Source organism: Pygoscelis adeliae, unplaced genomic scaffold, assembly GCF_000699105.1.
Source record: "Pygoscelis adeliae isolate BGI_AS28 unplaced genomic scaffold, ASM69910v1 Scaffold106, whole genome shotgun sequence".
Lineage (NCBI taxonomy): Eukaryota > Metazoa > Chordata > Aves > Sphenisciformes > Spheniscidae > Pygoscelis > Pygoscelis adeliae.
In genome coordinates, this window is record NW_008824939.1 from 16885 (window position 1) to 30581 (window position 13697).

At 48.3% G+C, this 13697-nt stretch overlaps 1 protein-coding gene across 1 annotated transcript in view; it reads right to left on the minus strand.

The window, feature by feature from the left end:
- STK11IP (serine/threonine kinase 11 interacting protein) overlaps positions 1–13697 on the minus strand; it is a 22309-nt gene that overhangs the window by 7561 nt on the left and 1051 nt on the right. Inside the window, exons 2-16 of the mRNA XM_009325440.1 lie at positions 13422–13624; positions 11253–11327; positions 10846–10941; positions 9780–9887; positions 9501–9572; positions 8388–8517; positions 8100–8203; positions 7371–7460; positions 6261–6302; positions 5588–5755; positions 5203–5284; positions 4732–5094; positions 4360–4550; positions 3310–3420; positions 2374–2569 (exon numbers count right to left, since the gene is read on the minus strand). Coding sequence (XP_009323715.1) covers positions 2374–2569; positions 3310–3420; positions 4360–4550; positions 4732–5094; positions 5203–5284; positions 5588–5755; positions 6261–6302; positions 7371–7460; positions 8100–8203; positions 8388–8517; positions 9501–9572; positions 9780–9887; positions 10846–10941; positions 11253–11327; positions 13422–13624 — 2031 coding nt within the window. The remainder of the gene's footprint in view (positions 1–2373; positions 2570–3309; positions 3421–4359; positions 4551–4731; positions 5095–5202; positions 5285–5587; positions 5756–6260; positions 6303–7370; positions 7461–8099; positions 8204–8387; positions 8518–9500; positions 9573–9779; positions 9888–10845; positions 10942–11252; positions 11328–13421; positions 13625–13697) is intronic.

Consider the following 13697-nt stretch of genomic DNA (forward strand, 5'->3'; position numbering starts at 1 on the left):
CAAAGGAGACCAGCAAGAATAACTGCATTGTATGAGATATGACTGACAAGCAAATTATCTAGGGAGTTGAGCTTATTTAGTCTAGAGGACGGAAGACAGGACTGGTCATGGGGGGAGAACAATGGCCCTCAAGTACAAAGAAAGGAATAAATCATTCCCCATAAGGGAAGCAAGAGTGGGCTTAAGATCACAGCCAGGGAGACAGGTTAGGGTTCCGGCTGTTTTTCTAATGTCTAACAGCCAAAGTTTTACCTGAAATACTGGAGTAGATTCCCCAGAAGCCTCCATTAGCAAAAGCCCTTTAGAACAAAACTAGTCTCTGTGGCAGAACATGGTTTCAACAGGACGAGAGACTACATGACCTTTAGGCCTCTCCCAGACTTTAGACTTCTGTGGACCATCTGCAGTTTCCAGCACCCCTATGTTCTCCCAGACCCCAGGCCACCTACAACAGGAGTGCTGTTTGCTTAACCTTAAAACAGTGGCTTATTCCTCCTAGTGAACAAGGCAGGCTCTTCCCAGTCCAAGCGGGCCAAGTGAGAGTACATACCACAACAGGTTTTAATTCCAGTACAGCCAAGGCATCACCCTCTCCTATACATTCCATGCTCTGCACCACAGCTGCCATTCTGCAGTATGGTTCTGGTGCTGTTGCTGGTATCCATCTCCGAGCTGTCCTCCCCGCCGATGTAGAACTTCCCACTCTCACTGGCCAGGGCAGGTGCTTCCTCCAGGCCCTCCTGCTGGCTGCCTCCCTCCAGGACAGAGTCTGACAGGTCCTCACTCGTGCTGTCAGGGCCAGGTGGCAAAGGCGTGCTGGAGCACACCTCTGAAGGCAGGATGACCACATGGTCACTGGAACAACTGGGACAGGCTATGGGCTCAACAGCTGCTGCAGCATCTGTAGAAGATTTCATCAGGGATAAAGAAAAAGCAGAACAGCTCTCCCCCAACAAGATTTTACTGCTTTTTTTTCCTCTGCAAACCAGAAATGATCCCTTTCAAAGTAGACAATAGTTATAGACCAACTTGAGCAGCTTGTTGAGTAACTCCGTTCAGAATCATATCCTACACACCTCCCCTCACAAATCAACAAGAAATTCTGGGTAAGTGCCAACCTGGACCTGAAATAGCTCTGTTCAGATTTAGAGTGATCAGTGTGTGCTGTTGTTGCAACTGAAACTACATCAGGGCTTTGGCTCATGACTTTCCTCCACTTCATGTCTGCAAGTGCTCACATAGCCTTTGAAGCCCAAGCTCATGACCAGTCAATCCAACCTTCCTTAGCCACCTCCATCCCCAGCTTGGTTTATCCTCCAGCCAACCAAACCACAAGCATGCAGTGTCCCTTCTCCACCTGTCCTCATCCCTCCTAATCCCAATTCCTGATGCTCCCTTCACCCACACCACAGCAAACTCCCAGCTGGATCTTGGGACTCCCACTACCCTGGCGGGAGGGAGGAAGTGTCCCGGGGTGGAAGAAAGTGCTGCACCCAGGACAGCACTTCTGCCCTCACTGCAGTACTTCAATCCCAGGATACTTCGTCAAACGAGCAGCATCTTCCAAGCTAACGCTGGGCACTCCCCACTTCAAATATAAACTGAGCTTTGAAAAACTCAGCAATCAGAAGATGCCTATTCAGCACTAGCCATGTCTCAGCCAAAATACCACATCTAGTTTCAGACACCCAAAGAAAAATGTGGACAAATGGGAACATTGTATGAGATATGACTGACAAGCAAATTATCTAGGGAGTTGAGCTTATTTAGTCTAGAGGACGGAAGACAGGACTGGTCATGGGGGGAGAACAATGGCCCTCAAGTACAAAGAAAGGAATAAATCATTCCCCATAAGGGAAGCAAGAGTGGGCTTAAGATCACAGCCAGGGAGACAGGTTAGGGTTCCGGCTGTTTTTCTAATGTCTAACAGCCAAAGTTTTACCTGAAATACTGGAGTAGATTCCCCAGAAGCCTCCATTAGCAAAAGCCCTTTAGAACAAAACTAGTCTCTGTGGCAGAACATGGTTTCAACAGGACGAGAGACTACATGACCTTTAGGCCTCTCCCAGACTTTAGACTTCTGTGGGACCATCTGCGTTTCCAGCACCCCTATGTTCTCCCAGACCCCAGGCCACCTACAACAGGAGTGCTGTTTGCTTAACCTTAAAACAGTGGCTTATTCCTCCTAGTGAACAAGGCAGGCTCTTCCCAGTCCAAGCGGGCCAAGTGAGAGTACATACCACAACAGGTTTTAATTCCAGTACAGCCAAGGCATCACCCTCTCCTATACATTCCATGCTCTGCACCACAGCTGCCATTCTGCAGTCTGCCTGGGCATTAGCAAGCATCCTTCTTATGGGCACTACATCCTACCTTGATTTGAGGCAATTAGGGTCTCCAGGATTTTGGTGTCTCCAACCTCTGAAGGATAAGGACCTTGATGCCAGGGAGCCAGGGACTGCAAAAACTCCTGCTTGCATTTCAGGCACTGGAGCTTCGTGGATCCCTTCTCCTGGTCCTGATTTTGCCGATTCTCCTCAACAGCTGGGGACAACACTTCAAGGACACACTAAAAGTAGCAGCACAGGGAAAAGAGTGCTAGCAGGCAGCTATAACTGCCCTAATAAAAGCAAGCCTCTGACATCAGCAAGTCTCTCGCATGCCTCATTACAGCATTTCAGAGTGCAAGGAGTGCAGGGCCATTTCCCAGCTAACAGAGTACAACAGCCGGTCTGTGCAAGACTTGCCAAGGGCACGGAGCTTCACTGCATAAGACCAAGAGAACCTGTTTTTGCAGGTCTGCGCCTTGTATCTACGTATCGACAGGCTCTCCCTGGAAGTCTGGTCTCAAAAGGTCCCATCTATTTGTGCCTTCTCTGTAACAGCTTGTTTAAATGTACTTAAACAACAGTACCTCGAGAAGAATACTTGGATTTGAAACCAGAGTCCCTACAGCAGCTGTGCAGACCAGAGCTACCATAGCACTGACACTCTCACTGTCCAGAGGGCTAAGTACAGGCTAGCGCATCACTCAGCACCCAGGAAACATTATGTTGCACATGCACAACAAGTAAGGATCACTAACTTGACTACTAACTTCTCTCTCCAAGAGGAAGAAAACTGCAAGGCTTTCTCCTTGAGAGCACCCTTTGTGCTCCAGGAGCTCCACTGCCCATGGCCATGCTCACAGGGCCCTCCACAGGTCATTTGCGCAGCAGGAGAAATCGAGCTTACAAGCCAGACATGGGCTGCCACAGGGCAGCAGATGCACAGTGCTCTGAGAACAGGGGCCCCTCTAGCCTCCCCTACCTGTAGGCACTGCTCCGGGCAGTCGTCAAGCACCACATATTTGCGCTTCTGCCGGTCCTTGCGAATATACCTGAAGTGCAGTGTGAGAACAGGGAAAACTCGCTCCAGGTCCTGCAGGAGACAGAAAACACCAGTTCTAGAAAAAGGGCGCAGCATCCAGTATAGACTACATTTGTTTGCATCTGGCTGAAACGTGGCCATACAAGCACTTAATTTAGTAAGCCTTGAGTAGCCCTCCATAGCTGATAGCATTTGGGAGCCTGGTAAAACAGGCATGAATAAATAAATAAATAAAAATAAAGCTCATGAGTGCTGAGGATAACAGTAAGTTTCAAGGCCAAGAACAAAGCATTTCAAACAAAACACCTTTTCACGAAGATATTTCAGAAGAATATCAGGCCACAAACATTCAAGAGGTACAAGGGCAGGAAGAAAAAAATGAGTTGGAGCTTTTGGGGAAAACAGTATTAGAGAAGCCTATGAACATGTCCAAGCACACATTGAATGTTAAAGTCCTACCGTGAGGAAAAAAAGATTTCCAAGCTCCCTTTCTAAAGAACCGCAAAAGCAAAATAGGGCTAGTAGTGCTAAAGCATGCACCTAGAGCGGATGGAAAGCCACCCACTGAGCTACCAGTAGCTTTCTAAACATCACACTAGGCTCAGTGCTGCACTGTCTAAGAAAAAGTGCAATCCTCCAAGGCCAGGGTGATACCCCAGTGAGGAATCAATGGGAAGGAGGTCTCCATTTCATTTAGGCTCCTCTTGAGAAGTCTCTCGTTCCTGCACACTGAAACAAGTCCAGCCATTGTCTTTTTAACTCCAGCTTTGGAACAGAATTGGTGCTGGCTTCTGCTGCATTATCACAGGTACTTTAAGCAATACAGATGCTGTTAGATACATATGCATTGGGTGGAAGAGATGCTCAATCAATCAGGCTTTGCAGGAGCTAGGAAAAGACCTGCAGGATACTCTGACAGAAGCCCAAATCCAAAATGCTGGCCCACACAGGGACTAAGATGCCAAAGGATTACAGAGAGACATAACTCACCATCCTCTTCCAGTTCATCTCGGAGGTCTCCACCTTCTGCAGGCATTTCAGCTCCAGTTTGTGGAGGACTCTGGCAGCCTTCAGTTCCACTTCAATCACATGCTTAGCTGTGACTCGCAGGAAGATCCAGTCTGGCTCTGGGTCCCCTTCACCTTCTATTTGGCTCACCAGCATGGGCTGGCAAAGGTCCACTGCCGAACAAGACACAGTACAGGTCAGTACACACAGCAGGCCTGAAGGCCTGTTTGGCCCAAGTCCTTAGAATTCCCACAATACTGGGCAGCACAATAAAGCTTCAGGGATGTCACATTTGATCCATCTATTCTATCATCACCCAAGCCCTCAAACACAGCAGTGAAAGGACCTGTTTACCTTCTGGCTTCTCCTCTTCTTCCTCCCCCAGCATTAGCTCATCTGCCTCCTCTTCTCTCTGTTCTCCTTCCACAGGCTCATGCAGCTGTACTTCAGGCTCTTCCTCCTTCTCAGTATCATCCAAAGGAGGAGAGGATTCTTTCTGGGATACTTGAGGTTTTCCTTGCTCTGCGTCAGAGCTCTCACTCTGCAAGTCCATTGCAGCAGGTCTGCCTGCGATCTCATCTGCAGAACGGCTACGACAGATGACAGGTACGTGGTCACGCTCCTCCAGGTGTCTCTTGTACTGCAGCCAGTCAACACCAAAGCGATCTCTGAAGCTGTCCAAGCGCTTCATCTCCTTCTGGTGCTGTAGGACCAGGCCTGTAGAGAGAAAACTTGGGAAGTATGAAAATAGTCACCACACCAGAGCACTCCTCTGACTGTGGGCAGTTCAGCTGCTGTGTTACTGAGGAAGAAGACAAGCCTCACCAGCAGAGAGAGGTAAAGCCTGGGGCTCATGTTCTGTGTCACTGGGCTCTGAAATGCTCGCTCTGCGCACTTTGACTTTTCCCTGGAACAAACAGGATAAGAATAGTTGGGAGGCACCAGAACAACCAAAACAGCATCTGATGAGGGGCTCTGCCAAGCTGAAGTTACATAGCTGTTACAGTGCAGAAGCACACCATGAAACATTTGTCCCAGTATATCAAGACTGACGTTAAGCCCAGCCCCTTCCTAACATACAGCAGCATAGAGGCTCACTACCACACAGTCAGTACAAGACCACATCCCACTGTACGAAGCTTTCACATCGAGGCAGCCCCTTCACCCAACATGCCAGCTACATGGTTAAGAAGCTATGTCAGTCTCAGACCTTGCTTTTCTTCCGAGGAAGCCTGACAGCCACATTCTCCGCTGGGGACTGACTGTCGCTGAAGTCTGCAGCACAGGAACTGTCCAGAGCACTGCGGTCCAGTGCGGTCTTCTCTGAGGTAGAAGTGTGGATGGACTGTGACACACTTTGCACAAGTCTTGGAAGGTGCTAAAGCCAAAAGAAGAGAACGCTGCCTGCTGAGTGCAAAGGGGAGACAAGGTAACCAAGCCACAACTCAGGCTGACAACTTCCCTGCCCCTCACCCCAAACTTTCACCATCTCAGTCAACGTGGTGACAATAGATTCTGCCGGTCGACTGCATTGTTTATCACGACCACTCTGATTTAACTCAATCTCTGCCTTTCTTAAAAACAGCAGATGGGAAACTGGTAACTGTTTGTTTTGCTGACGTGTAATTCAAGTGTCAAGTACCACATAGTACCTGAAGAGGAAACAGGCAAGGCTCCAAGTTCTGCAAGCTACATAGGACAGAGTAAGTTACACTGGCCAGTCCCAACAATTACTAGGAATCAGCATGGACTGAGCCAAAATGAACTGTGTCAAAGAGTCAAGGCAGCCCACACAGATTTAACAGGACACATGACAATGCAAAAACCTGTCAGAGTTCCCACTCCCAAAGCCAGTAAGATCAGTTTACAGCAACTGTACTTACCATTAGGTCTGAGGAAGAGAGTGGCTCCCCATCCAAGAGGAACTGTAATTAGAGACCCATTTGCAGTCAGATTCCATTTGGCTGGCACATACTCAGGACAACATCTGCTGGCTCCTATTCCCCTTCAGGCCACCCTAGGGTTAGGATCCCTGGCACAAAACTGCAAAGACTACCAGAAACAACCCTGTTCCTGCCTATCCATCACTCCTTTAGTTGTAGCTACCTGACCTAATAGCATATAAGGCCAGAAGGGACCATCGTGGTTTTCCTGTTTACAGACTTTACAATTCCCAGAAACATATCCAAGACAGTTCGCAGAAGTGATACAATAGATTATTCTGCAACAACTCACAAATTGTTTTGAGAGGTACTCACTTTCACCTCAAAGCTTGTACCCTACTTCCAGTCTGAGTCTACCTAGCTTCCAGTAACTTGAGCTCAGTGAAAGCTTGTTCCAAGATGTAGTTTGAAGACAATGAATCCAGCCATTTGCCACTAATATGAAGGGCAGACCAGCTCTGGAACACCTCTGACCCTTAGCAAGCAAGTTTACTTTGCTAAATTGCCAGAATGCTGACTTTGCTGACTTCTTTATTTAAAATCAGATTACCAAGAATTGACCTAAGCACCAGAGTGCAAGGGAAACAGTGATGATACCTAGCTGAGAGCAGAGTGATGGGGAGAAAGAAAAGTGGCCATGGCTGCCACAGGAGTATGTAATTAGGCAAGGTGGGACAAGACAGTGAGTTCCTCCTTTACAAAGTCCAGCTACATAGTCACTACCTAGGAGGAACAGAGTAAAGTTTTGGGACCATCAGTGAGCAAAACTGATGAAGTAGACAGTGAAGATTTATTATGATCTGAGGTCTTGCAAACCTGAGATCAGTATTCAACTCTGTCTGCACTGGCCAGCACACCACATAAAAATTTAAGGATAAACTACTCTACCTGGAAAAAAAACCCCAAAACAAAACCACAAAACAATCACCACTGTTACACCACTGGAATAAATTTTCAGGTTTATGAAATTCTTTCCCCTCATTTGCCCCGAGTATCAGAACACCTTACGCCTTCAACAGCAGGGGCAGAAGGCGCGTGGCTAATACTCACACTGGAGGAGGCTGCCCTGGGAGACAGATGCACAAGGGTTGCAGATCGGTGGTTCTGATGGAACCATAATGGGTTTCCCTCCAAATGCAGCTGCGTGGGGGAAATAGAGAAATTATTATTCGAAGCAATATTATATACCCCGACCTAATCTGCTTGCAGGCTCCAGGCTTTCTCTCTGCCTCAGGAAATATCCTTGCAGTGGAATAGTGATCAAGCCAGGAGAGGACTAAGCTTTTACAATGCCTCCCAAAATTTGTTCAGCAAACAGAGAAGGAAACTAAAGTACTTCCTACTCATGCCCCTAAATCATTAGAAGCTTTTTCAGTACTGACTGAGAAGTGTTGAGAGAACAGTCCTTTGCAGGCTATCTTCCTTCGCAAGCACTATAGTGACTGCAGTTATCCTCCTTCAGGCTTCTCTGAACACACAAATCCACAATAGGATTAGGGGAGGATCTTTACTGAACTTGACAGTGCTAAAATCAGAAAGGGGGAGCACGGAGGTGGGGATGAATATATGGAATAAGGTTAGCTTGAGCAGGGGTCACCGAAAATGAAGGCTGAAATACAGGTGTCTCTCCAAGGCTCCCCCATCAGCTTCCCGCATTAAAATTGAATGCTCAAGAGTTGAATTGATCTTTCAAAACTCTCTTCTTACCACACAGTCTCCATGTTGCACCCCCTGACCATGACATCTCTAATCTACCAACCCATCAGGCTTTGTGCTTACTTTTTTTACGTAGTGCAGAGTGGACAATGGTGCCAACTGGGCATGTTCCAGCAGCAGGTTATAGGCCACATCCAGGTGCTGCAGATTCACTAGCTGTTCAACCCCTGCAAACAAAGCAAGAAGCCATTAGCATGCTAGAAGATATAACTTAGGAACTTCCCACCTACCCCTCTCCCCCAAAATTGAACCCTAGTAAAAATAGCTGTGCCCAAGACTTCAAGTTCTGTTCCTCCTCGAGGAAGAGAGAAAGGCCTCAAACTCAGAAATGCTTCTCCCTTGTGGGCTCACCATTAATGCTGTCAAGCTCATTGTTGCGCAGGATCAGAGTCACCAGCTTGGATCGGCTGAAGATGCCAAGGTTTGGCACCTTGGACAGGAAGTTATAAGCCAGATTGAGGTACTCTAGTTCTGTAAGGGTCTGTTCAGAGACAAGAGCAGCACGGGATCAATTGGGACCTTAGCTCAAAGCCTGACCCTTAACTCCAGACAGGGCACTAGCCCCTACCATTTTTTCCATCCCACCAAGGTCAACCAACAAGTGAGTTTCTTAAGACTATTTCTGCAGCAAGACTTTGATGTTCACATTTGGAATGGTTTGTCTAGGGGCGCTCAGCATGATCTAACTGATTTACAAAATTTGCTAGGAGCAGCTTTCTTCTTCCTCATCAACTTCAATGGAACACAGGAGGGACTGGACCCCCTGCCTCAGCAAAAGGACTGAACTACCAAAAGAAGCCCTTTCTTACCTTTGCAAAGATGATGGTGAATGATACATTGTGAGCCCCACCAACTCCATGAAAAGCTGTTTCATAGCTTCTCTTAAAAGAAGCAGATCTAGCCCAGCAGAGCGTGGATTTCATTGCCATTCCCCAGAGACGCACATGCCACTGTGATGAACTACCACCTTTCTAAAGTAACTGACAGGAGATTTCTGAGAGTGAGAAGGAAATGCTACTGGCAGTCTGAACAAACTGAACAGCAAGTCTCTACAGCCCCACGCCTGGCTACATAATTCCCACCTGCTGCACAGTGAAGTCTTGGCCACAATGGAGTGCACGCTGCATGTGTGACTGTACATACAGTGTACACTGTATGTATCGCTGTATTTATCACTTGGCCACGCTGGAGTGCCAAGTGATACATACAGTGTATCTACAGTGTATATACAACTAACCTTCCTGTCTTAGAGCAGATGAGGAACACTGCCTTCTCTGCCTCAGTGGCACAGGGGCTGCACATACCGGACGACAGTTTCAAGGCTGCAAGCACTAGCTCTAAATCACATGCCTGCTGGGCCACATCTCCAATTTCTTTTGTTATACTTCACCTAGCAGGTCAATGGTCAATGATTACAGCATTCTCCGTACAAGGAAACTCCGGTGCTTAGCCCAAGATACTCACCGTTAAATAGTGCTCACAATCCTGGATCTTGTTGTGACTCAAATCCAAGACTCTCAGAGCATTCAGTAATTGCTGAAGGACAAAAAGATACCAGATCAGATCCTACAAATGTCTCCATGGCAGCATGGAAACCATGGCCTGCTGGGAGAGGCCAGCAAAATTAACACTGCCCACTCCCTCCCACCCAGACCTAGCAGTATCAGTAAAGGAGCACTCAGTTCTTTGCTGTGATCATCTCCTCTCTTCCCCTCAGTCATGCAGGAAGGATGCCCCACTCACCAGCGAGTCATCCAAGGCAGTGATCGAGTTATAGCTGAAGTTCACAGTCTGCAATTCCAACCACGGGAGAGCACAGCTCAGATCTCCACCACATGCTGAAATGATTTCCTAGGAAGAAGTGAGGAGCCATTCCTTGGTGAGTACTAGCTGTTACAGTAACAGCAGATGAACACAGGAGAACAGCTAGTCTAGAACAAGGCTGGCATATTGTGCTTTACAGACCCTGCCTTGCCTAGAGTGGCAATGACTTTTATGTCACTAATTCAAGTATTTGGAGGTGGTGGGAATTCCATGGCTAGATATTTAGAAAGAAGGGGAGACGCTTTTGCTTTCTACACTCAAGTGTCAATAGTTAACCTAACATGTTACAATTCATAGGCTCTGAACACTAAGCACAAAGATTCATGCTAGCAAAACCTTTTTCAGACCTCCATCAAAGCAGAAGTAAGATACACACGCCCTGGCCAAACAACTCGTGCTCTGGCAGACAAAAGAAGCTCTCAAAGCACTCCCTACCAGCAGCCCCTGTTCCCCAGCAGGCAGCTGCTTCTGTGCCACAGACAGAAGCCCAGAGCCCCAGGGCTAGCTCAGCCCACACTACTCAGTTCTCTGTGGCTGGAGCTTGCCTTCACGTCTCAGAAACCTGCTGGGTACCAGTGCAGATAAGACACTGGGGCACAGCATTCCCTCTGACAATCAGATCTTAATTTAAGTCTGCTGAGGTACAATGAAATAAACCTTGATCAGCTGCAGGCCTTTGAAGCTGGTAACAGCCAGACACAGAGAAGTGTCAGACCTAGCTGATACAAATATTGGCCAGAGCCAGAAATTCTCAAGCAGCTAAAAAGGAGACTACAGAGCACACATGTATCCAACGAGGGAATACTTCAACACTGTTTGAGTCAGGAGCAGGACCCCAGAACGGGGAAGGGAGACAAAGCCATATACAACGTGGACTGATAAGATAGTTAACACTGTCTCCTACATCTTCCCCATGTGAAGGGCTGTAGGATCAAGACAGCCTTGCTCTTGCAATTTTCCCCACGAGCAGTGTAGAGGCACTCACCTCCAGTGTACTGATACATTTGCAACAGGTTAGAGATTCCAGCTGAGAATAGACAAATCGCAGTCCCCGGAGGCAGTGTGGAGGGACAGACCTCAACTGCAGCAGTGATGAGAAAGTAAGGACAACATAAATCAAAATATTACAGTGTAAGAGCAGCTGCCATCTCAGGCCCATCTCCGCAAGGGATCTCCCATTTCCCTGCTGGAGCCTCCCTCCCTAACACTCCAGCCTTTGCTCAGTGTTGCAGTGAGTTGTTTGCAAGTGTTGCAGGAGTTTAGACTTAGCCTTCTAGGGAAGCCACAAAAGCCTACCCATCTTTTAGGAATAGAGGCATTCTGCAACCACAAAACTAAGTCAAGAAAAGCCAAACAGCAAGACTCAAAGCCACTTCTGCCTCCTATACTTACTTCCAGATGCCGGAGGGACTTGAAAGGGAAGATCTTCACAGCAGATTGCAAAACACAGTTTGGAACATGAATGAGCTAGAGAAATCAGAAGAGAAGTCTCATGTCAAGCTCAATTTGTGCTGCATACTGCCCTCCCGATGCACCGACCGCAGCACCTTGAACAGGCCCCCCCTACAGCTCGAGTGTTCACTAACAAGCTCTCCCTGGATGCCGGTATCAGTGCTGTCTCCTGGCCCCATAGTTCAACAGAGGTCAAAGAGAAAAGCACGTTAGGTAGCACAAGACCACGGTCTGCCAGACCATAGAGCTCCTTTTCTTCTCCCCTGCCCACGTGACTTCACCACTTTCAGAACCACAGGGAGGTCTGACAGCTGGATTCCTCATCAGCCACCACCAACAAATCTACTAAATAAAGACAAATCTAACTGCTGGAGCTATGTTTATTGAGCAACTGAGCTGAACTAGCACACTGGTGGGAGGTGTACATGTGCGTTTCACCAGAACAGGCCAAATAAGGCAAATCACAAGCAGATACAATGGAAAACAGAGCTGGTCTCCAAGACACTGTTTGCATTAGACTGAGGTACCTGCAAACCTCCTCTCTGTATTCTGTAGTGCAGCCACAGGCTCTTTCACCACAGGGTAGTTAGGCTGTGTTCATGTACCGCAAAGCAGATTATTAAATCCAGCTTCTTATGCTTTCTACGGACAGTGCATACACAGTATTTCAGAGAAAGTGAGTAATGAAGTAGTTAACACTTCCAATGCAGACACCAGAGTACAACTGGAGAGACCATCTCTGCCAGCTACATCCATGTTCACGCAGAAGTGACTCATCAGGTGCAGAACAGACATCTCAAGGTCTCGTCACCACTACCGCTTCCACAGTTACAGCCCTGTAATGAATCACTGCCCACTGCCTGCCAGCACTAATGCGGCATGTCGAACAGGACCATTTGTAGGGGAAGCTTGCACTGGGAAGCTCTGATGATCAGTTTTAGCAAAGTTAATTTCAGATGCCATCCTTGCTCTGTGTCCTGACCGTCTCCTCTCCCTCCACTGTCTTAAGAATCTGATCAGGCTGATACAAATTATTAGTTTCTCCAAGCAAATCAGTTACCGCACCACAATGGGTAGCTTCCCCTTCTTTACAGGCTTGCTACAGAAAGAGCCCATTTTTCAGTTAACACAAGCACTCACCACAACATCCTCCTGACTGCAGCGTCCCTCCCCACCTCCTCCTGCCAGGGGACCCGTGTTTCTCCACAGGCTCTGGGCCCCACTCCAATCTCCACCCTCAGCACACTGCTACAAAACCCTCCCAACAACATTCACATAATCTCTCCAATCTGTCTCATACGGAAAACACTTTTAAAGACATCGCAGGCCAGAGTGCTCAGCCACACCACCTCCTGAGCACCGCTGTGGAACCTAACAACAGCTGCTAATTCCCCTTTCAGGCTCGTTTCACCTCTACTACTCTCCTAGCAGTGCCCAGTATAATCATGTGCAGCCTCGTAACACGTGCCACCTTTCAAAAAGCCCCCTGAAGAATTGCTAGCTCTGTACTTTTATCTTTATTACAGCCTTCCTAAAATTAACAAGGACACGTTACTTGCAATGTCCCATGCTGTGAAACAGATCAACCAGAACCACTGCCCAGGCAGGAGCATGTAAAACTCAGAAATAAGAAGGAGAAGGTCAGAGTAGTGGGTGTATACAACGTCTAACCGCTCTGCTCAAATACCCCGGCTCTGCTGCCTCATGCAGATCAATCATCACTCAGGGAGCGCTCAGCTGTGCTCAGCTGCCAGATACTGCCTGAATTGCTCAAGCATTTCAGGAAATAATAATTTTCCCAACAATGTCAACAGCTTACCAAGGTCAGAACATAATTAACCCCTGCTGCCCCTGTTTTTAACTCTGAAAAACTTTCCGCTGAGTTGCATGGCTGATCCTAGATGAAGTAGCTACACACTATCATGCTGAACTATGACTCCATGCAACAGCCCTGCGAGAGCTATCCAACCCACGTAGCACGCACGTAAGAGGAGGTCAGTGGGCACCAAAGGTGGCTACTCTGAAGCAGGCAGCTGTGCCGGCCACCTCTGCTGGCCGGCCTTGCAGTACCCCTGGCCCCTCACATCCCCGGCCACGGTAGGTACGGACCTTCAGGGAGTGAGTCTTCTGCAGGACGTCGAAGAGGAACTGCGCCTGGAGGATGGCGGCAGTCTCGGCGGGGTGCGAGGGCAGGGCCACAAAGCCCCGGTTCTGGTTGCGGGAGCCCAGGTGCTGCTCGAAGACCTGCGTGAGGTGCTGCAGGGTGGGGGTGAGCAGCGTCAGCGTGCTGGAGCCGTCCAGGACGAGGTCCCCTGCAGGGAAGGGGAAGGCCGGGCCGGGCCGTGAGCGCTGCTGCCCCCACACCGGGGCCCTCGCTCCGGTCCG